The 23,694-nt window shown below is 39.9% G+C and overlaps 1 protein-coding gene across 2 annotated transcripts; it reads right to left on the bottom strand.

Moving 5' to 3' along the window:
- Positions 1-8,797: 8,797 nt before the first annotated feature.
- Positions 8,798-23,275, bottom strand: RGN (regucalcin). 2 transcript variants are annotated; one of them, XM_068962157.1, is made up of 7 exons: positions 23,178-23,275; positions 22,780-22,957; positions 19,823-20,005; positions 12,328-12,543; positions 10,622-10,753; positions 10,111-10,265; positions 8,798-9,196 (listed from the first exon to the last, which is right to left on the bottom strand). In XM_068962157.1, exons 2-7 carry the CDS (start codon positions 22,946-22,948, stop codon positions 9,146-9,148), a joined length of 906 nt encoding a protein of 301 aa, XP_068818258.1. In that variant the 5' UTR covers positions 22,949-22,957; positions 23,178-23,275; the 3' UTR covers positions 8,798-9,145. The 2 variants fall into 2 exon arrangements, with proteins under 2 accessions (XP_068818258.1, XP_068818257.1); XM_068962156.1 differs by having other exon boundaries at positions 22,780-22,960; positions 23,178-23,259.
- Positions 23,276-23,694: the final 419 nt, after the last annotated feature.

Here is a 23,694-nt window from a genome sequence, read left to right as displayed (position 1 = left end):
AAATGGACAAATTCTTAGAAAAGTATAACTTTCCAAAACTGAACTAGGAAGAAATAGAAAATCTTAACAGATCCATCACAAGCACGGAAATCGAAACTGTAATCAGAAATCTTCCAACAAACAAAAGCCCAGGACCAGACAGTTTCACAGCTAAATTCTATCAAAAATTTAGGGAAGAGCTAACACCTATCCCACTCAAACTCTTACAGAAAATTGCAGAGGAAGGTAAACTTCCAAACTCATTCTATGAGGCCACCATCACCCTAACACCAAAACCAGACAAAGATGCCACAAAAAAAGAAAACTACAGGCCAGTATCACTGCTGAACATAGATGCAAAAATCTTCAACAAAATTCTAGCAAACAGAATCCAACAACATAATAAAAAGATCATACATCATGACCAAGTGTGCTTTATTCCAGGGATGCAACGATTCTTCAATATTTGCAAATCAATCAAGGTGATACACCACATTAACAAATTGAAAGATAAAAACCATATGATTCTCTCAATAGATGCAGAGAAAGCCTTTGACAAAATTCAACATCCATTTATGATAAAAAAAAAACCCTCCAGAAAGCAGGGATAGAAGGAACCCTCAATATAATAAAAGCCATATATGATAAACCCACAATAAACATTATATTCAATGGTGAAAAATTGAAAGCATTTCCCCTAAAGGCAGGAATAAGATGAGGGTGCCCACTCTCGCCACTACTGTTCAACACAGTTTTGGAAGTTTTAGCCATAGCAATCAGAAGAAAAAGAAATAAAAGGAATCCATATTGGAAAAGAAGTAAAACTCTCACTGTTTGCAGATGACATGATCCTTTACATGGAAAACCCTAAAGACACCACCAGAAAATTGCTAGAGCTAATCAATGAATATAGTAAAGTTGCAGGATATAAAATTAATACACAGAAATCCCTTGCATTCTTATACACTAACAATGAGAAAACAGAAAGAGAAATCAAGGAAACAAGTCCTTTCACCATTGTGACGAAAAGAATAAAATACTTAGGAATAAATCTACCTAAAGAAACAAAAAAACTATATATAGAAAACTATAAAACACTGATGAGAGAAATCAAAATGACACAAATAGATGGAGAAATAGACCATATTCATGATTCAGAAGAATCAATATAGTGAAAATGAGTATACTATCCAAAGCAATCTATAGATTCAATGCAATCCCTATCAGGCTACCAATGGTATTTTTCAGAGAACTAGAACAAATAATTTCACAGTTTGTATGGAAATACAGAAAACCTCAAATAGCCAAAGCAATCTTGAGAAAGAAGAATGGAACTGGAGGAATCAACCTGCCTGACTTCAGGCTCTACTACAAAGCTACAGTCATCAAGACAGTATGGTACGGGCACAAAAACAGACATATACACCACTGGAACAAGATAGAAAGCCCAGAGATAAATCCACGCATCTGTGGACACCTTATCCTTGATAAAGTAGGAAAGAATATACAATGGAGAAAAGACAATCTCTTTAACAAGTGGTGCTGGGAAAACTGGTCAACCACGTGTAAAAGAATGAAACTAGAACACTTTCTAACACCATACACAAAAATAAACTCAAAATGGATTAAAGATCTAAATGTAAGACCAGAAACTATAAAACTCCTAGAGGAAAACATAGGCAAAACACTCTCTGACATAAATCACAGCAGGATCCTCTATGACCTGTCTCCCAGAGTAATGGAAATAAAAACAAAAATAAACAAATGGGACCTAATTAAGCTTAAAAGCTTTTGCACAACGAAGGAATCTATAAGCAAGGTGAAAAGACAGCCTTCAGAATGGGAGAAAATAATAGCAAATGAATCAACTGACAAAGAATTAATCTTAAAAATAAACAAGCAGCTCCTGCAGCTCAATTCCAGAAAAACAAACGACCCAATCAAAAAATGGGCCAAAGAACTAAACAGGCATTTCTCTAAAGAAGACATACAGATGGCTAACAAACACATGAAAAGATGCTCAACATCACTCATTATCAGAGAAACGCAAATCGAAACCACAATGAGGTACCTGTCAGAATAGCTATCAAAAAGTCGACAACCAATAAATGCTGGAGAGGGTGTGGAGGAAAGGGAACCCTCTTACACCGTTAGTGGGAATGCAAACTAGTACAGTCACTATGGGGAACAGTGTGGAGATTCCTTTAAAAACTGGAAATAGAACTGCCATACGACCCAGCAATCCCACTGCTTGGCATGTACACAGAGGAAACCAGAATTGAAAGAGACACGTGTACCCCAGTGTTCATCGCAGCACTGTTTACAATAGCTAGGACATGGAAGCAACCTAGATGTCCATCAGCAGATGAATGGATAAGAAAGCTGTGGTACATATACCCAGTGGAATATTACTCAACTACTAGAACACATTTGAATCAGTTCTAATGAGGTAGATGAAACTGGAGCCGATTATACAGAGTGAAGTAAGTCAGAAAGAAAAACACTAATATAGTATATTAACATATATATATGGAATTTAGAAAGATGGTAACGATGACCCTATATGTGAGACAGCAAAAGAGACACAGATATAAAGAACAGACTTTTGGACTCTGTGGGAGAAGGCGAGGGTGGGATGATTTGAGAGAATAGCATTGAAACATGTATATTACCATATGTGAAATAGATGACCAGTCCAAGTTCGATGCATGAAACAGGGCACTAAAAGCTGGTGCAGTGGGACAATGCTGAGGGATGGGATGGGGAGGGAGGTGGGAGTGGGGTTCAGGATGGGGGACACATGTACACCCATGGCTGATTCATGTCAATGTATGGCAAAAACCACCACAATATTTTAAAGTAATTAGCCTCCAATTAAAATAAATAAGTTAATTTTTAAAATTAACCAAATGGATATTTTAGATCTGAAAAGTAAAACAACAGCAAGAACAAAAAACATCACTGGATGGACTCAACAGCAGAATAGAGATAACAGAGAAACAAAAGCTAGTGAATTTGAAGCTAGATCAGTAAAAATTATCCAACCTGAACAAGAAAGAAAGAATATTGAAAAAATTAACTGAACTTCAGGAACTTGTGGTAAAACAATAAAAAGTCTAATATTCAGGTAATTGAAATCCCACAAAGAGGAATATGAGGCAAAAAAAAAAAAATATTTTAAGAAACAATGGATCCCCCGAACTTCTCAAGTTAGGTAAAAGACATAAACCTATAGATTTAAGATGCTGACCAAACCTTAAACAAGATCAACCCAAAGAATTCATCTTCACACACATTATAATCAAATTGCTCAAAACTAAAGACAGATTGAATAATCTTGAAATCAGTTAGAGAAAAATGACTCTTTGCCTGTAGTGGAACAATGATTTCAACAACTGCAGATTTCTCATCAGAAACCATGAAAACCAGAAGGAGATGGCACATTTTTAAACAGCTAGAAGGCTGAAAGAAAAGAACTATCAACCATGAAGTCCATATCCAGTGCAAATAGCCTTCAAGAGTGAGGGTGAAATAAAGACATTCTCCTACAAAGAAAAATTAAGAGAGTTCATAGCCAGCATATCTACTCTAAAAGAACTGCTAAAGGAAGTTCTTCAGACAATAAAAATAATATAGGAAGGAAACTTGGAATATCAGAAATGAAGAACAACAAAAATGGTAAGTATCTTGGTAAATATAGCATTCTTCTCTTGAGGTCTTTCAAACATGCTTGAGAGTTCCCTGCTGGCCCAGTGGTTAGGATTCTGGGCTTTCATCACCGTGGCCTGAGTTCAGTTCTTGATTGGGGAACTGTGATCTCACAAGCCACGTGGCATGGCCAAAAAAAAAAAAAAAAGAATTGAATATGCTTGATAGTTGAAAGCAAAAAATTTAACACTGATGATATAAATATGGTATGTAGATATAGTATGTATACAGATATAGTATATAATACACTTATAACATGAAGGAAGAAGGGTAAAGGGACATCTATGGTGGTAAAGTTTATACATTCCAATTAAAGTGACAAAACATTGATTCTAAATAGACTATGAAGAATTAACTATGTATTTTATAATCCCCAAAATAGTCATAAAATTAACGTAAATAGATACAATCAAAATCATGATAGACACAAGAATAAGTTCAACTAACCCAAAAGAAGGCAGGGAGGAGCAAACAGAGGAGTGTTAAAAAGGAAAAAAGAGAGAGAGAGAAAGCACATAATAAAATGACAGACTAAATTCCAACATATCAGAAACTATACCAAGTGTAAATAGTTTAAACACATCAGTTAAAATATGAGATTATTAGAAGATTTTTTTAAAATGTCTCAACTTACGCCTGAAACTAACACAATATTGTAAATCAGTTATTCTTCATTTTTTAAATACTCAATTATATGCTATCTAGAAGAAACTCATTTCAAATATGATATAGGTACTTGAAAAATAAAAGTTTGGAAAAAGATATACCATGCAAATATGAACCAAAAGAAACTGACAAAGGAGACTTTGGAGCCAAGAAAATTACCAGGGATAAAGAGAGACCTTACATATTGAAGAAGAGCCAATTCACCAAGAAGACATACAATTCTAAAGGTATATGCACCTAACAACAGAGTTCCAAAATACACAAGCCCAAAACTGTCAGAACTGAATAGGGAAACAAATTCAAAATTATATTTGGAGATTTCAACACTCCTTTCTCATTAACAGAATTAGGATGTAAAACTGAACAACACCATCAACTGAATCTAACTGACATCTGTAGAACACTCCACTCACAACAGCAGAATATACATTTTCCTCAATGCACATATAATACTTAGCAAGATAGCAATACTTACCTAGGTCCCAAATCAAACATCAATGAATTTCAAGACCTGAAATTATAGAACGTATGCTCTCTGACCATAATGAAATTAAACCTGACATCACTGCCAAAAAGATAACAATAAAGCTCTCCAATCATCTGGAAATTAAGCAGCACTCTTAAAGAAAGTCTCCAAGGAAATTAAAATATTTTGAACTTAACAAAATGGAAATACAACATATCAATCTTTGTGGGCTGCAGAAAAAGCAGTGCTGAGGGAAAAATTATAGCATTAAATGCTTGTTTTAGAAAAGAAGAAATGTCTCAAGTACATAATCTAAGATTCTAATTTAAGAACCTAGAAAAAGAAATAGACATATATACAAATAAACATAAATAGAAATAAAGCAGAAGGAATAAAATAATGAAGACAGGATAAACCAATGAAATAAAAAATTGGTTCTTTTAAAAGATTAATAACCAGATAAACTTCTGGAAAGACAAAGAATAAAGAGAAGACACAAATAATCAGTACCAAAGGAAAAGGGGGATGTTATTACAAACCTCATAGACATTATTAAAAAATATGGAAACACTATGAACAACACATAAAAATTTGACCATTTATATGAAAATGAACAGTTCCTTGAAAGCCAGAAACTAGCAAACCTCACCAAGATTAAATAAATAACCTGAGTAGCCTTATAATTACTTAGGAAAGTTTGAAAAACCTTCTGAACAAGAAATTTCCAGGTCCAAATGGCTTCACTGGTGCATCTGCTAAGTATTTATAAAATAAATAACCATAGATAAACACCATCTTCTCCAGAGAATAGAAGAGGAAAAACTACTTTCTAATTCATTTTCTGAGGCTAGTATTATCTTGATTTCAACACCAGACAAAGACAGTAGAAATAAACTAGAGACAAATATTCCTGATGAGCACAGATACAAAAATCCTAAACAAAATTTTAGAAGGTTGAATCCAGTAATATATAAAAAGAATAATCCAGGGCAGGGTTTATCCCAGGAATAAAAATCTATCATAGCAATGTCTAAAAAAGAAAAGCCATATGATCATATCAACAAATGCAGAAAAAATGGATAAAATCTATCCATAATAATAATAATAACTCTCAGCAAAGTAAACTAGAACAGAAATCCCTCAACCTGAGAAAGGCCATCTACAAATTACTACAGCTAGATAATTATGATGGTGTGATCACTCACCTAGAGCCAGACATCCTGGAATGTGAAGTCAAGTGGACCTTAGAAAGCATCACTACGAACAAAGCTAGTGCAGGTGATGGAATTCCAGTTGAGCTGTTTCAAATCCTGAAAGATGATCCTGTGAAAGTGCTGCACTCAATATGCCAGCACATTTGGAAAACTCAGCAGTGGTCACAGGACTGGAAAAGGTCGGTTTTCATTCCAACCCCAAAGAAAGGCAATACTAAAGAATGCTCAAACTACCACACAATTGCACTCATCTCACACGTTAGTAAAGTAATGCTCAAAATTCTCCAAGCCAGGCTTCAGCAATACGTGAACCAGGAACTTCCAGATGTTCAAGCTGGTTTTAGAAAAGGCAGAGGAACCAGAGATCAAATTGCCAACATCCTCTGGATCATGGAAAAAGCAAGAGAGTTCCAGAAAAAAACATCTATTTCTGCTTTATTGACTATGCCAAAGCCTTTGACTGTGTGGATCACAATAAACTGTGGAAAACTCTTAAAGAGATGGGAATACCAGACCACCTGACCTGCCTCCTGAGAAACCTATATGCAGGTCAGGAAGCAACAGTTAGAACTGAACATGGAACAACAGACTGGCTCCAAATAGGAAAAGGAGTACGTCAAGGCTGCTTATTGTCACCCTGCTTATTTAACTTATATGCAGAGTACATCATGAGAAATGCTGGGCTGGAAGAAGCACAAGTTGGAATCAAGATTGCCAGGAGAAATATCAATAACCTCAGCTATGCAGATGACACCACCGTTATGGCAGAAAGTGAAGAGGAACTAAAAAGCCTCTTGATGAAAGTGAAAGAGGAGAGTGAACAAGTTGGCTTAAAGCTCAACATTCAGAAAACGAAGATCATGGCACCTGGTCCCATCACTTCATGGGAAATAGATGGGGAAACAGTGGAAACAGTGTCAGACTTTATTTTGGGGACTCCAAAATCACTGCAGATGGTGACTGCAGCCATGAAATGAAAAGACACTTACTCCTTGGAAGAACACTTATGACCAACCTAGATAGCATATTGAAAAGCAGAGACATTACTTTGCCAACAAAGGTCCGTCTAGTCAAGGCTATGGTTTTTCCTGTGGTCATGTATGGATGTGAGAGTTGGACTGTGAAGAAGGCTGAGCGCCGAAGAATTGATGCTTTTGAACTGTGGTGTTGGAGAAGACTCTTGAGAGTCCCTTGGACTGCAAGGAGATCCAACCAGTCCATTCTGAAGGAGATCAGCCCTGGGTGTTCTTTGGAGGGAATGATGCTAAAGCTGAAACTCCAGGACTTTGGCCACCTCATGTGAAGAGCTGACTCATTGGAAAAGACTCTGATGCTGGGAGGGATTGGAGGCAGGAGGAGACAGGGACGACAGAGGATGAGATGGCTGGATAGCATCACTGACTCGATGGACGTGAGTCTGAGTGAACTCCGGGAGTTGGTGATGGACAGGGAGGCCTGGCGTGCTGCGATTCATGGGGTTGCAAAGAGTCGGATATGACTGAGCGACTGAACTGAACTGAACATCATATTTAATGAACAAAGATTGCGTGCTTTTTTCCTAAGACTGGGAATAAGGCAATGATATCCACTCTTACTATTCTTATTCAAAATAATACCAGCAGTTGTAGTCGGTGCAATAAGGCAAGAAAAAGAAGTTAAAATGTACATATTATAAAGGACAAAATAAGACTGCCTACTCACAGAGGACATGATTATATATTCAAAGAATCTCAGAAAACCTCTAGAGATAGTCAAGGAAGTAATAAAGAACTAATAAGTGAGTTTAGTAAAGTCATCACTTGCAGGGTCAACCTACAAACACCGATCATAATCCCATAAGTGAGCAATGAACAACTGGAAACAAAAAAATTAAATAATAATGATACTTATGACAGCTCCAGAAAATGAAATACTTGGATATAAATCTAACAAAACATGTATAAGATTTGTATGCTGTAAACTACAAAATGCTGATAAAAGAAGTCAGATAGGATTAAATAATTGGAAAGACATGCCACGTTCATGGATTTGAAGAATCAAAATAGTAAAAATGCCATTTCTCTTCAAATTGTTCTACAGATTTAAAGCAATTTCAATTAAAATTGCTCCAGGATTTTTCATAGATATAGTCAAGCTGATTCTAAAATTTATATGGAAGGCCAAAGGAACTAAAAGAGCTAAAGCAATATTGAAAAAAAAAAAGAAGTTGAGAAATCACAGTATTCAATTTTAAGGCTAATTTATAGTGACAGAAATCAGATCAGTGGTTTCCTGGGGATGGGGGCAGGCATACAGAAGGACCAAAGGAAAGACACAAAGGGACACAGGGAAGGTATTGGGGTAGTGGATAGATTCATTATCTTATTTGAGGTGTTGGTTCCATGAATACACACACACACACACACACACACACACACACACACACACACATACACGTCAATCTTATCAAACTGCGCACTTTAAATATGTAATATGTGTAGGTCAATTATAACTCAATAAAGCTATTTTTTTAAGTGTTCTTTCCAAAGTGATACATTACTTTTACATCTACATCTAAGTGGCAGTTGGAATCATGCATTTTGCCAAAATGTTTTATTCTTATCCTCTAGCAATGTTTTAGTTTGTAAAATAACATATAGGAAGAGTAATATGAAGATAGGCTGGCTTTGCAGCATTTAAAACATTTTTCTGCAGCATTTTTTATATGATTATGATGAAAATAAAAAGGAACATAATCACAATAAGTCATTGCCAGACTACTATTTATTAGTGTTTTGAAGCTTTAGGTATAGTAAGTATGGAATGCAGAGTAAAGAACAGATACAGTCTCTTCTCCCTCCCTCAACTCCACCCGCAATTTGCAAAGAATCAAGAAGCTTCATTGATAGTTAAACACCCCTATATTTCTATAGTACCTTTGCAGAAGGCCTTATAGTAGGTTATCAAGATCACCTGTCACCCCTTGTTAGAAATGCTCTACCTTTTAAAAATTGTAAATAAAAATTTAATCCTGTTAATGTCATTACTTCGTTTTTGGTAACTAGATGGAAATTTCAGCTCCAGAATTTTCTAATTGTCCTCTACGTCTCCTCCACTAGGAAGAGGATGTCACTCATCCTGTGTAAGGATAGGGAGGAATTCCTTTGACTCCTAGGCCAGTTATCTGTTAAAAAAAGAAAAGAGAGAAACTCTGATACAAGGTAATTCACAAGTATTCTCCAAAAGCCTTTTTATGATTCACAATAGTATATTTAGCCAACTATTATCCTTGTTTTATTTTCTATAATAAAAAAGAATTATTTGATTAGGTATTTATGGTCCAACCAATTATTCACATGATAATAATTCAACTAGCAACCATTTACAATTGGGATTGAAAGCTGAATTTATTACTATCTTCTTCCTATCTGTTTAGCAAGGGATTTCTACATTTCTTTTCAACTCAAAATGTCTATAATTTTTACCAGTGTTTCTTTCACTGCCAAAAAGTTAAGAACATGAAAATATTCTTGTAACATCAAAGCAATCGCTAATCTTATCAGCGCGTTTTAAACATTGATTTTCTAAGCCTATTCTACTGATTTATAGAATTTAGACAAACACTACTGAAGCAAAAAATATTTTAAAGTACTGTCCAAAGTAAGCTAAACACATTGTCCTGGACTTCAGATAACTTAAGGTCTGTGGTGGTGGTAGTTTAGTCTCTAAGTTGTGTCCAATTCTGTTGACCCCATGGACTGTAGCCCGCCAGACTCCTCTGTCTATGGGATTTCCTAGGCAAGAATACTGGAATAGGTTACCATTTCCTTCTCCAGGGGATCTTTCCAACTCAGGGATCTAACAGGGATCTTGAACCCACGTCTCTTGCATTTCAGGCAGATTCTTTACCACTGAGCCACCAGGAAAGCCTAACTTAAAGTCTAGAAAATCTAAATAAAATGTTTTTAAGTCTAGCACGATGAGCTTAAAATGCCAAGTAGAATTATGTTTGGAAAGTATGAAAAAGCACTAATTACTGAGTTACTTAACTGAAAATCTCCCACCTCACCCTCAAAATATAAGAGATAGCCAGATCACCTTGAAAATTCCACCAGCCTCAGGTTGCTGCAGAAGACCCTTGGAGTCCAACCCATCCCGGGCACAGGTCACGTACATTTCAGAGTAATCCTTCCCTCCGAAGCAGCATGAGGTTGTTTTATCAACAGGCAACTTCACAGTTTGGAGTCTTTTCCCTAGATCACCAAATATTTCATTCAAAGTCTAGCTCCAGCAAATCTCCAACTACACAACCTTTTGGGACCCCTTGTGGAGCAATAGGAAAGTTCAAAGAAGATTTGAAGGTCAATTCTCCCAGGAGTTTCACCTATCTTTCTTGACAATTTCTTTTGAGAAAAAAGATTTACCTCTACAGATACAGGAGTTCTGACCATAACATTTGCTTTATCTTTGGCCTTTATTTACAAAATCATCCAACTGAGACCTTTGAATATATTTCTCTATAACTTCATTAGTCAGGAAGTTTCTCTGGCCCCTAGTGTCTGGTGTTTTCTAGACATGGTGGGAATTTATCATTTTGCTGTGGGCCTACCTGTCTCAGGATCCAAACGGATCACTCTTCCTCCATTGTAACAGGCCACCCAGAGCTTCCCTTCAACATCAATACACATTCCATCTGGGATTTGTTCTTCCTTCTCCAGCTTGTAAACACTTCTGCGGTTGGCTATGGTAAAAAAGAAAACAAACCAAAACAACACCAAACCACACTCACACATACACGCCCACCCCAAAACCACAGGTCACTCACTTGTGAGCATCAAACAATGAGCAATCAAGTTGATTATAAATACTGATTACTTCTGCTTATCCAGGGTCTGACAAGTGGGTGCCACAGGCAGGATGATTCAGGAGGATTCCTAACTCTAAAAAAGTTTAGAAACATGAGTGGGCATCCTTCAACGAAGGATTTTTCACTGTAGGATTTGGGGTGGATTTGCTCCCTTCAGTCTGCATACAGACACGGCTCTCTTAAGCTTTCAGAGGAGGAGAGAAAAAGGAAAGCAGAATTCTTAATAAAATACCAAAAGACCTTTTTGAGACTTACCTGAACTGAAGCCCTGCCTGCCCACCTCAGATACACTTCAGTCTATGGTTAAACCTTTGCCGTTTTACTTCCAAAATTGCCTGCTTTGTGGAATTCCCTGGCCGTCCAGTGGTTAGGACTCCATGCTCTCACTGCCGAGGGCCTGGGTTCGATTTGCAAACAGTTCATGCACAAAAACTGGCAAGATGTAAAGGCTCTGTTTCTGCCCAATTAAATGCTCCAAAATCACCTTATTGAAACTAAATATTAGAAGGGCTTGTTTCTGAAAAAAGGGGGTATTTTGAAACCAGCTGGCTGGCCTTAAAGAAAATCATAATATACAAAATAAAACAAACATCAAAATTCAGAGGAACTTTACACTATACAATTCAAGTCATTACAGTAATCAGATTGAGGTATAATGGAAGGAATGTTGAAACCATGTGTAAGTAAAATGGGTAAAAACAGTCATGAAATAGGGCACTACATATTTCAAAGCAAAACATCTATGCTGGAAATTTTCTGATTAAATCTGTATAGACTCTTAGGATATTTTTCAAGTCATTTTTATGATTGGTTTTGCTCTTGTGGTCTGGCACCTTTCATGAAAGTTTCAAGCATGCCCTTTTAAATTCCTCCCAATAATTCCTTCCATCCCAGCTTCCAACTACGGCTCATTTAGAGCCCAGTGGTAGAGTTGAACAATCTGTAACTACCTTTTTAATTTTTCCATTTTGAACGGTTGTTAATTTGTCTTTGAGTATTTGCTTTTAGTTAACTAAAGTACAAATAAGAAATATCAACCCCAAACTCTGATTTTCTGTTCTTTTGTCCCATTCGGCTGTATATTATTTGACTTTAAACACTGGCCGGCAGAACAGGATCCGTTTTACAGAGAGCCTCTTTCTAGTGATGGTTGCAAGAAAAAAGATTGAGGACCCAGCCATCTTATGACAATAGCGGCCATACTGAGTTGAGAGCTAAAGCCATGAAAGCCGTGGCTGAGAGCCAGGGACTGAACCCAGGTCTCCTGCTGACAGCCATGGCTTGACGGGCAGCATAGTCAAGTCTGGTAATCATTACAGTATTGGAATTATAACATTGGGCAATTCTCTGAAAAGTAAGGACCTTTTCAAATGGATTAAGGGAGCAGCAGCTGACTAGTCATATGCATGTGAAAAAGATACCATGAAAAAGAATGAAAAGGCACATACAGATCTTTCCCGTCTGCAGGTCATAGTCAAAGGCATCCACGGAGTAGGACAGGCTATCTATGTAATAGAAGATTTTGTGGTCCATAGACCAATCCAAACCGTTGGAGATGTCCACCTGGTCAAAGTGCTTTTCCACATGGTGGTCAGGAAAGAGGGAGTACAGGGACCCTTGGCGGCGCTCCAAAACTGCCGGAGCTGTTTCCTCAGCCATGGTACCTACAAAACCCAAAGAGCATGGAGCTCAGCCACACAGCATCCTGCCTGTGCACGGTGTCATCTTCTCTCACCAGGGCTCCTTCCCCATGATGAAATCAAGGAAATGAAGATATAGTCCCAATCTGGGTCCTATGCTTTGTTTTTTTAATGGCAACTACCTTGCTTGCCATGCTAATTAAAACTACCCGGAGAGGTTTTAGTTCAAGACATCTGCACCAACCTCATTTTCTCCCACTGAGCAAACTCCAATGTTAGTTGCTCAGTCATGTTGCTCAGTCAGTCATGTTGCGAACCCATGGACTGTAGCCCACCAGACTCCTCCATCCATGGGATTTTCCAGGCAAGAATACTGGAGTGGGTTGCCATTTCCTCCTCTAGGGGATCTTCCCAACCCAGGGTCGAACCTGGGTCTCCTGCGTTGCAGACAGACTCTTTACCCTCTGAACCACCGAAGCAAACTCTAAGACTTGGACAAAACACACAGCGTAGTTTTTTGAGAACTCTGTGATGTAAGTCGGCTCAGAGAAGAACACAGAATTTGAAGTATCACCTAACCAGTGGCGAGGTTTCAAGTTCTCCATTTTATCCTCCAGTGAGGGACTAAACACAGCACAACACATGTCCCGGCCTGAACTCAACCCAGCCTGAAACGTGGAAGTGAGCACTGTGGTGCAGGCAGAACGAGGTCCAAGAGAAACCTCCGAATCTGGCACAAGGAGCAGAAAACACTCCTGCGGCTCAGAGACAGAAAGAGAGTGGAAGAAATCCCCTGCTTATATTCCATTCCCTTTTTTCCATTTTCTCATGCATCAGCCCCCAGGCAATTTTGCAGCTAGGGCAGCAAAGGCAGAGAGCCGTCAGCAACAGGAAACTACAGGAATCAAAGGTGCCATTCCTCTCCATTTAGTGAAGCTTCAGGGACAAAAGGGCAGCTCAAATGCTGTTGCTTTCATGTTCTCTCTCTCTCTCTCTGCCTGCCACTTGGCCCTGAAGGCAGAATAATCATAGAAGTGGGTGGTTTCTGGCTGGAGGAATGAAAAGGAGAGCTCCAGGAAGCTGGAAAGTACTAGAAGCTAGTGAAGAGGGATGATGCTCAGGAATGCAATCTCATAAAGTTGTTTGTGATCTGCTTGTCCATGTACGCATCTAATTCTAATTAGCATACTAAAAGACTTGGAGAATGGAGCTAATGGATAGAACTCTTTCTGATTCTCAGACTGACCACTGAGGGGCACACTTAATGCTGCCTAATAGAAAGCAGGTTGGAACTGGTGGGTGCGTGTGTGCTCAGTCGCTTCAGTTGTGTCTGACTCATTGCAACCCTGTGGACTGTAGCCCACCAGGCTCCTCTGTCCATGGGATTCTCCAGGCAAGAATACCAGAGTGGGTTGCCATGCCTTCCTCCAAGGGGTTTGATTGATTTCCTCCTCCAAGGAATTGATGCTTTTGAACCGTGGTGTTGGAGAAGACTCTTGAGAGTCCCTGGGACTACAGGGAGATCAAATCAGTCCATCCTAAAGGAAATCAGTCCTGAATATTCATTGGAAGTACTGATGCTGAAGCTGAAACTCCAAATCTTTGGCCACCTGATGAGAAGAGCTGACTCATTGGAAAAGACCCTGATGCTGGAAAAGATTGATGGTGGGAAGGAGAAGGGGACGATAGAGGATGAGATGGTTGGATGGCATGACTGACTCAATGGCCATGACTTTGAGCAAACTCTGGGAGATGATAAAGGACAGGGAGGCCTGGTGTGCTGCAGTCCATGGGGTTTCAAAGAGTTGGACACAACTGAGCGACTGAACTATGAACTACCTCCAAAGAATCTTCTGGACCCAGGGATCGAACTCGCGTCTCTTACGTCTCCTGCATTGGCAGGAGGGTTCTTTACCACTTGCGCCAACCTAGGAAGCCCTTTGAGAAGCTGAATAAACCTCAACAGGATCAGCCCAAGGAACCTATACCTAGACACATCATAATTAAATTTCCAAAAACTTAGGTTAAATAGAAATCCTTAAGATTAATAAAAGAAAAATTACATACTACCTATAGGAGAATAATGATTTTAATGACTATTGATTTTTCATGAGAAACTGGAGGTCAGAAGGAAGTGATGAATATTTAATTTGTCAACCTAGGTAGGATTCTGTATTAAGTGAAAATACCCTTGAAGAAGAGAGGAGAAATAAAGACATTCTCATGTGAAGTAAAACTAAGAGAATTCATAGCCAGCAGACTTGCTCTAAAAGAATCGCTAAAGGAAGTTCTTCAGATAGAAAGGAAATATTGAAAGAAAAAAATACCAAAAGGAATATCAGGAATGAAGAAAGAGCTATAGAAATAGTAAATGTATGAGTAAATATAATAGAAAGCAAAAATTACATTTTCTGATGGGATTTTTAATCTATGTATATAAAGACAACTATAACATAAATGGGTGATTATCAACTGAAGTGGTAAAATATTGGTTCTAGATAGACTGAAAAATTAACTATATATTTGCAACCCCTTCAGGAGCCCTTAAAAAATTACACAGAAAGATATGATGAAAATCACAATAAATAAATTGGATTCTATAAAATACTCAAATAACCCAAAAGAAGGCAGGAAAAGGGAAACAGAATAACAAAAAAAATACAGCGGGAAAGAAGACAAAATAACAAAATGGTAGCTCTAAGTCAAAGCGTGTGCTTGTGTACTCAGTCGCTCAGCTGTGTCTGACTCTTTTGTGACCCCATGGACTGCCAGGCTCCTCTGTCCATGGGATTCTCCAAGTACGAATACTGGAGTGGGTTGCCATTTCCAACTCCAGGTGATTTCCCCACCCAGGGATCGAACCTGCGTCTCTTGCATCTCCAGCATCGGCAGGCGTGTTCTTTACCACTAGCGCCACTTGGGAAGCTCAAGATACATACTATGCAAATATTAACTTAAAAAACTGCAGAGGCTATGTTAATATCAGATAAGATATACTTAGAGCAAAGGAAGTTACCAGGGATAAATAGGAGTACTATATATTGTGAAAATGGTCACTTTACTAAGCTGACATAATAATCCTAAATGTTCCTGCTCTTAACAACAGAGCTTTAAAATACACAAAGGAAAAGCCAGAACTGAAGAGAGAAACAGACAAATCCATAAATCTGGCTGGAGATGTCAGCATCCCTTTCTCAATAATAGATCCATGTAGATAGAAAATCAGCAAAAAAATAGAAGAACTGAACACCATCATCCAACTGGACCTAAGTGACATTTATAGAAAACACTCCACTAACTCAAGTGCCCATGGACAATTCACTTAGATTTGAGTGTGACCTCCAGGGACAGAGTATAATTTCACATAATGTAGAAATTGGAAAGCTCATTTACTGTGATATACTACATCTGAAAGAAGAGTAAGTGAGAGCAAAATGGACTGAAACTGGGAAGCCTGAATAGGAAGCTGGACAGGGTAAATCCTTCCTCCCTATTTTCTTGCTATAAGACAATTGGGCTTGTTTCGTTACTATTCCACTGCACCCCCTCCCCAACTCATCTCTTTCCCCCACTACCTGCCTCACAGAAAGAGATGTCTGTAACATGAAAGGGAATCCCCCACTGCTTGGAAAGGGCTCTTCTTTAGTGGGAAAGAACAACCTGGAGCCCTGGTTCATGCATCACTGTCTAGTAGTGAGACCCAACAGGTGAGAACATGGGTGTTGGGATACCTTCAGGGTACTACCCACCACTAAGAGACCCCATCCAGATTATCAGATGATCTCACCCTTTTCTGGGCCAGGGACAGCTCTCAACACCTGCCGAAAGCTATGAACTCTCTGTAGAAAAAGGTTCTTTGATGCTACTGAGAGATGCACACGACCAGTGTGTATACTCACACTGATGCCTACAACTTTATGGGGTCTCCAGAGGGCAAAGGTTAAGAGCTAGGGACTGGGGACTCCAGGCTAAGAAATCAGGCCTCTGAGGACATTATAATTTTGTCTCACCAAATGCCACAGAGCTGTACACTTATAGCTAAGAGGGAGAGAGAAAATCAATTTCAACAGGAGGCAGGGTATCTGATCATATTTCTTCATCCCACAGAAATTACTGGCTGAAGGGCTTCCAATGGATTCTCAGCTTTAATCTTTCAACCTGTCTTGGACTAAATCTGTGGTTGTATAAAGTCCAGGTAGATGGGAAACTATTCACACCACCTGCTCGGATCTTACCTACCTTCAATGTTGAAAGTGAATGAAGCCAGACAGCATGGCTGATGATGTGAGGGACTGAGTGGGGAGTGGAAACAGCAGGCATTTAGAATCAACTTTGGCTAATTATTGGGCTTCCCTAGTAACTTAGACATAAAGAATCTGCCTGCAATGCAGGAGACCTGGGTTCAATCCCTGGGTCGGGAAGATCTTCTGGAAGAGGAAATAGCTACCCACTCTAGTATTCTTTCCTGGAGAATCCCATGGATGGAGGAGCCTGGTGGGCTATATAGTTCAGGGGTTTGCAAGGAGTCTGACACAACTGAGCACCTAACACTTGGCTAACTATAGGGTTGTTATGTTGGGATGAAAATGAGAACTAAATATGAAATGCATTATTAATTTCAACATAGACTTAAAATTCATTTTAAGCTGTGTATAAGTCATTCTGCGGCCATCTTCTTAAAGATGGCTTCAAGCAAAAATCATCAAGTAACATAAAACCTAAGGGAGAAATTTTGATGAGGGCCAGGATATTTGCTTGGACTTAAAGTGTCTCCTCATGTTGTAGCCAGTCTCTAGGATGGCCCTGAATGATCCCTGCCTCCCAGTATTCACACCCTTGTCTAGTCCCCTCCATAATTATGTGGCCAATAGCACTGGCAGAAGTGATGCTATGTTATTTCTGAGATTGCTTATAATAGGACTGTAGCTTCCACCTTGAGTGTTTTCTCTCTTTCTCTCTCTCTCTCCCTCCCTCCCTCCCTCCCTCTCATCACCGGATCTAGGGAAGCCAGGTCCTGAGCAATCTTATGGAGAGGCCCACGTAGTAAGAAACTGAAACCTCTTGCCAACTGCCATGTGAGTGAGCTCTGAAGCAGATCCTCCAGACCCCTTTAGAGGCTCTAGCCTCCTCCAAGGCTATAGCCCCAAACAACAACTTGACTGCAATTTCATGACATAGCCTTGAACCATCCAGCTAAGCCAGATTCAGGTTTTTGACCTTCAGAAGATAATAGATGTTTGTTATTTTAATTACCAAATTTCAGGGTAATTTGTTACACAGTAATATATCACTAACAAACCCCACAAGCTGCTTATAAATCTCAATGAAAAATAGTAACTATGCAGTAGAGAAATCTAAGACCTCAACTGGGTGATCAAAACTAGTATTATTGATGGGGGACAGATGGTACCCAGATGGGAACCCTGAAAAGGACAGAGCTGTGCAGTGATTCCAGCCATGAATGTATGCTGCTGCTAAATCGCTTCAGTCGTGTCCGACTCTGTGCGACCCCATAGATGGCAGCCCACCAGGCTGCCCCGTCCCTGGGATTCTCCAGGCAAGAACACTGGAGTGGGTTGCCATTTCCTTCTCCAATGCATGAAAGTGAAAAGTGAAAGTAAAGTCGCTCAGTCGTGTCCGACTCTTCATGATCGCATGGACTGCAGCCTACCAGGCTCCTCCATCCATGGGATTTTCCAGGCAAGAGTACTGGAGTGGGGTGCCATCGCCTTCTCCACATGAATGTATATATAGCATCAATCTAATCACAAGGAAACAGTAGACAAATGCAACAACATGAGGAATGTTCTATCAAAACAGAGGAGAGTTGGGTAGGACTGTAGTCTTCAGTACTTTATGGCAATGTCATAAAAAAAAAAGAAAGGGTATGTTCTGTTCTAGAAGAAAAAAAATGAAAGAGAAATGACAACTAAATGCAGTACATAATCTTAGACTGGATTCTGTACTAGAAGGAAAAATACTACTCTTAAAAACATTTTTATATATAATGTTTATATAAACTATATAAATGTTATATTATATAATTATATATTTAATATATATAGCATACATTTTATATAATATGTTATATATTTAATAATAAACTATTATATATAAATAATATATATGTAAAAAGGTTGGTGAATTTGGTGAATTGACAGAATTGGAATGTAGGCAGTGCATCAGATAAAATTTTTATATAATGTTAAACTTCTTTGAATTGATTACTGTACTGTGGTTATGTAAGAATATATAATTTTTTTTCTTGGGAAACTCACAGGGAAGTATTTTAGAAGTAAAGATACATGATATATACAACCTACTTTCAATGATCCTGGAGAAAAATGTTTATATGTACTAAGAACAGACAGAACAAAATGCTGTTAATAGGTGAGTCTTCTGCTGCTGCTGCTGAGTCGCTTCAGTCGTGTCTGACTCTGTGTGTGTGAGTCTAGGTAAGGGCTATCGCAATAGCAACCCACTCCAGTACTCTTGCCTGGAAAATCCCATGGACAGAGGAGCCTGGTGGGCTGCAGTCCATGGGATCACTAAGAGTGGGACACGACTGAGCGACTTCACTTTCACTTTTCACTTTCATGCATTGGAGAAGAAAATGGCAAGCCACTCCAGTGTTCTTGCCTGAAGAATCCCAGGGACGGGGCAGCCTGGTGGGCTGCCGTCTATGGGGTCCCACAGAGTTGGACACGACTGAAGTGACTTAGCAGCAGCAGCAGGTAAAGGCTATACGGGTGTTGTTTGTGCTGTTCTTACTTTTTTTTCCTGTAAATTTGAAATTATTTCCAATTTAAACAGCAATCACAGTATAACCCTGTCTTAAAACTTATTTAAACTACACAATACCATACAAATTTAGGCTGCCTCAGACAGCAATTGAAAGGAATATCTATGAAGTTTTTCTCATAGGATTTTTTTTTTTTTTTGGATACAAGTGACTTAAGTAATAAGAAAAGAAGAACCCAAGACCCATTATGGATACTTCTTTTACCACTGCAGCTGTGAGACTTTTATAAGTCATATTCTTCTGTGTTTTTTTTAAAGTCATTCAGTCATGTCTGACTCTTTGCTACCCCACGGAGTGTAACCCTCCAGTCTCTTTTGTCCATGGCATTTCCCAGGCAAGAATACTGGAGTGGGTTGCCACGCCCTCCTCCAGGGGATCTTCTCAACCCAGGGATCGAACCCTCATCTCTTGCATCTCCTGCTTTGGCAGGGGGGTTCTTTACCACTGAGCCACCTGGGAAGCTCCAAATCTCAGTAAGTAGGTTTTAACAATAAACCATACCGGCAAAGTATCTCCCAGCGGGATCCACCTTCCCATCATTGAATCGATTGTTTTTCTTCTCTTTATCTACTGTGGCCAAGACAACTGCTGACTGATCTTCCCAGTTCAAAGCACAGAACTTTGTTCCAACTGTGGCAACATAGCCTCCCGACTGGCGAAGGGCCACAGAGCTGACAGGGGCATCTGCAGAGGCAAAAGCAGCAGTTAGAAGGTAGCCAGCAGTCACACTGCAGCCATCACACTATACCGCATATCTAGGTGTGTGCAGCTCTTTGACAATAGGAGTGCTCCCTCCTTTCTGTTGAACAGTGAAGGCTACATAACCGAGTATATTCATTGAGCATGAACTCGTGTGTGCTGCTCTGGGCATCAGGGATGGAAAGATGGATGAAGTCCAGCTCCCAGCCTAGTGGGCAAAGCAGAGAAGTCAAACCACAGCAGTCACCATCCACTGGGGCAGGCACCAAAGCAGGTTCAGAGGAGAGGTTCCTAAGCGTGTGTGTATGTGTGTGTGTGTGTGTGTGTGTGTGTGTGTGTGTGTGTGTGTGTGTGTGTACCAGGACAGTTGACACAGAAGAAGTGATACTCAATTTGCCTGATCTTCAGGAAATTCAGAGACAAAAATTGTGTTTTGTTCTAGCAAGAGGGTTTTGCACCATCTCTCTCTCCAAAAAAGGGCTTGTCTTGTTTTTCTTTTTAATTAGGACTTATCTTTTTTTAAGGGACATATTTTGTATACTTTTAATTGAAATTTTCTTTTCAAATCCTTTTTGGTAGTAAGCATAGTAAAAAAAAAAAGAAATGTAGATACAGTGATTTAAAACTCACATTGTCTTTATAGTACTCTATTTTGTATATTTAAATTTTAGGTTTCCTGGGTTTAATATTTTTCCATGGAAACTTTTTTTTTAAGTGGATAAATTGATTACTGTGGTGACTGCTCAAGGGAAACAAATTGACAGAATTTATGGTGAAAACATTTTGCAAGCAGCTATTCTGTACAAGACGGTGCTTGGGAGCATCTGGGTGTTTGGGAAGGGCTCTTAGCTAAAAGCCCTGCAAAGTAGTGGATTCCAGCCGTGAATTGTCCCAGGGAATGTGTGTGCGCGTGCTCAGTGATGTCCGACTCTTTGTGACCCCATGGACTGTAGCCCGCCAGGCTCCTCTGTCCACAGGATTCTCTAGGAAAGAATACTGGACTGGTTTGCCATTTCCTCCTCCAGGGGATCTTCCCAACTCAGGGATTGAACCTGTGTCTCTTACATCTTCTGCATTGGCAGATGGATTCTTTACCACCTGGTGGCGCTAGCGGATTCTTTACCATCTGATGGTGCTAGCGGATTCTTTACCACCTGGTGGCGCTAGTGGTAAAGAATCTGCCTGCTAATGCAGGCGATGCAAGAGACTCGGGTTTGATCCCTATATTGGGAAGATCCCCTGGCGGAGGAAATGGCAAGTCACTCCAGTATTCTTGCCTGGAGAATCCCATGGACAGAGGAACCTGGCAGGCTACAGTCCATGGAGTCACCAAGAGTTGGGCACGACTGAGCACTCGCACACACATTCCACCTGGGAAGACTCTCAGGGAATGTGCAGGACACTATTAGAAGCGTCACATCCTCATCAGGGATCCCAACCTGTGGCCTGTGATGTATTCTGTGCTTAGTCGCTCAGTCTGCTCAGTTCCAACCCAGGAATCGAACCGGGGTCTTCTGCATTGCAGGCGGATTCTTTATCAGTTGAGCTACCCGGTTAGCTTTTAAGCCCTTCAGAGGGTTTGGGTTTTTGTCTTTGTTTTGCAGATTAGGGTAGGAATATATCCCTGGACTTCCCTGATAGCTCAGTTGGTAAAGAATCCGCCTGCAATGCAGGAGACCTCTGTTCAATTCCTGGGTCGGGAAGATCTGCTTGAGAAGGGATAGGCTACCCACTTCAGGATTCTTGGGCTTCCCTTGTGGCTCAGCTGGTAAAGAATCCACCTGCAATGCAGGAGACCTGGGTTCAATCCCTGGGTTAGGAAGATCCCTTGGAGAAGGGAAAGGCTATCCTCTCCAATATTCTGGCCTGGAGAATTCCATGGACTGTATAGTCCATGGGGTTGCAAAGAGTTGGACACGACTGAGTGACTTTCACAATTCACATATATCCTTAATATGTGCACCCTAGGAAAGGGAGTCTAAAGAAGGTCGTGGGTCCCTCCCCCCACTCTGATCATAGCAGGTCATAGTCATTATTGCCTTTAGCCACAGTCATGTCCCTGAGTGTATTAAAAGCTGTTCCCTCTCATTAAAAAGAAAAAAAGTCCCCAGTTCCGAATTGAGAGAGTGTCCTAAGGTCACAGGACCCTGGTATCTCTTTCCCACCAGCACAATAAGGAAAAGACACTTCTTTATTACTTCTGAAGCCCATACCCTTGGGCCATAGAAGGTGTTAAACCCCTCCTTGGGAAATCACAGGGCCATTAACAAGCGCTTGAAACTCTCTTGTGAATCCCATTTAAAACAACAAACAGAAAGTCCAGGTTTGTGCTTTCTAAGTCCAAAAGCTCTTCTTTGCACATTCAAAGAGAGGATATATCTGTTGTTTATTTGTTTGCAAACTAAGGCTTTGGACTGACCCAAGGTAGATAACCTTTGCTGTGCCACAAACTGGGTCTCCAACTTTCAATGCCGGTGTTTGAAGGTATTAAGAAAAGAGCCTACTTTCTTGGACTGTGACTCACCATCCCAAACAAGACAGGGAATGTGGCACAGCACCCACAGGGGAAGAAGAAAGTATTGACTATCCAGATTTTACTCTTGGGTCAAAGTGGGGGATCCAGAAAGGGTGACAATGCAATAGTTTTCAAGCATAAGCTTTAACAATCAAGTCTCAGAGGAAAAACACACTAGGTGACTGCCCCTCCCCAGGGAAGAAATGGCTGTGTGGGCAGATCCAGGCCCATCCTTCATCCTTACCCATGGTCACTCGCTGCACTTGCTTGCTGAGAGAATCCCACCGGCAAACCTTTCTGGCAGGAATATCTACGAAGAGCAGAGAGTTGGACGCCTCCTCCCACACTGGAGACTCACCACAGCGGCAGTTCTCCCGCAAAACACACTCAATCTTCATGGAAGACATTGTCATGGGGGAGACCTACTGAAGGCAACAGAGATATGTCATCGCATAGAGCAAATTCAGTAAAACACCTGACTTAAGACCCTGGTAAGATCCCAATAGAGGCTGTTTTTAAAATCGGAACTGGAAAGGCTGGACACAGTTTCTCCAGGTAAGAACAAAATATGCAATGTGGCAGGAGGAGATGCATAAAAAAGAAAAAAGAAGCCATAACACAAGACATCTTCAATCAACTTACCAGTGTTTTTTTTTTCCAAGGTTTCTGTAAAAAAGAGAACAAAAACAACACTCCAACATCCACACCTTGGCTCTAGCTGACTCCCAGAGAGAGCTGGCTGGTTGGACAAGGCAAGGCTGCTTTTATGCCAGCACCCAAGCCCCCAAGGCTGGTCAGGGGGCGGAAAGTTCCCTCATTGGGTGTCTGCAGGTCACCTTCTTCTCTGCCCTTCAGATCCGCCCATGGTGTCGATTGCCTTCTCTCACTGCCCAAAGGCCAATCTTCCTTCTCTGCATTTTTAGAAATGCACTAAATACACTAAATTAGAACTAACATCCATTTTCTTTTTTAAAATTGAAATACAGTGGACTTACAATGTTGTGTTAATTACTGCTGTACAGAAAAGTGATTCAGTTATACATATATATGTACATTCTTTTTAAAATATATTATTTAACATTATGGTTAATCTTAGGATATTGAATACAGTTCTCTGTGCTGTACAGTAGGGCCTTGTCTATCCATTCTATATATAAAA

Source organism: Capricornis sumatraensis, chromosome X, assembly GCF_032405125.1.
Source record: "Capricornis sumatraensis isolate serow.1 chromosome X, serow.2, whole genome shotgun sequence".
Taxonomy (NCBI): domain Eukaryota; kingdom Metazoa; phylum Chordata; class Mammalia; order Artiodactyla; family Bovidae; genus Capricornis; species Capricornis sumatraensis.
This window is presented reverse-complemented; position numbering and strand designations above follow the sequence as displayed.

What these genes read in the sequence shown, in the direction of transcription:
- RGN (XM_068962157.1), bottom strand. Translation starts at nt 22,948, where the DNA reads ATGACAATGTCTTCCATGAAGATTGAGTGTGTTTTGCGGGAGAACTGC. An exon ending in CGCTGGGAGATACTTTGCCG is followed by an intron (nt 12,544 to 19,822) that starts GTATGGTTTATT and finishes TGGGTTTTGTAG; the next exon opens with GTACCATGGCTGAGGAAACA. An exon ending in CCTGCAGACGGGAAAGATCT is followed by an intron (nt 10,754 to 12,327) that starts GTATGTGCCTTT and finishes TTTTTACCATAG; the next exon opens with CCAACCGCAGAAGTGTTTAC.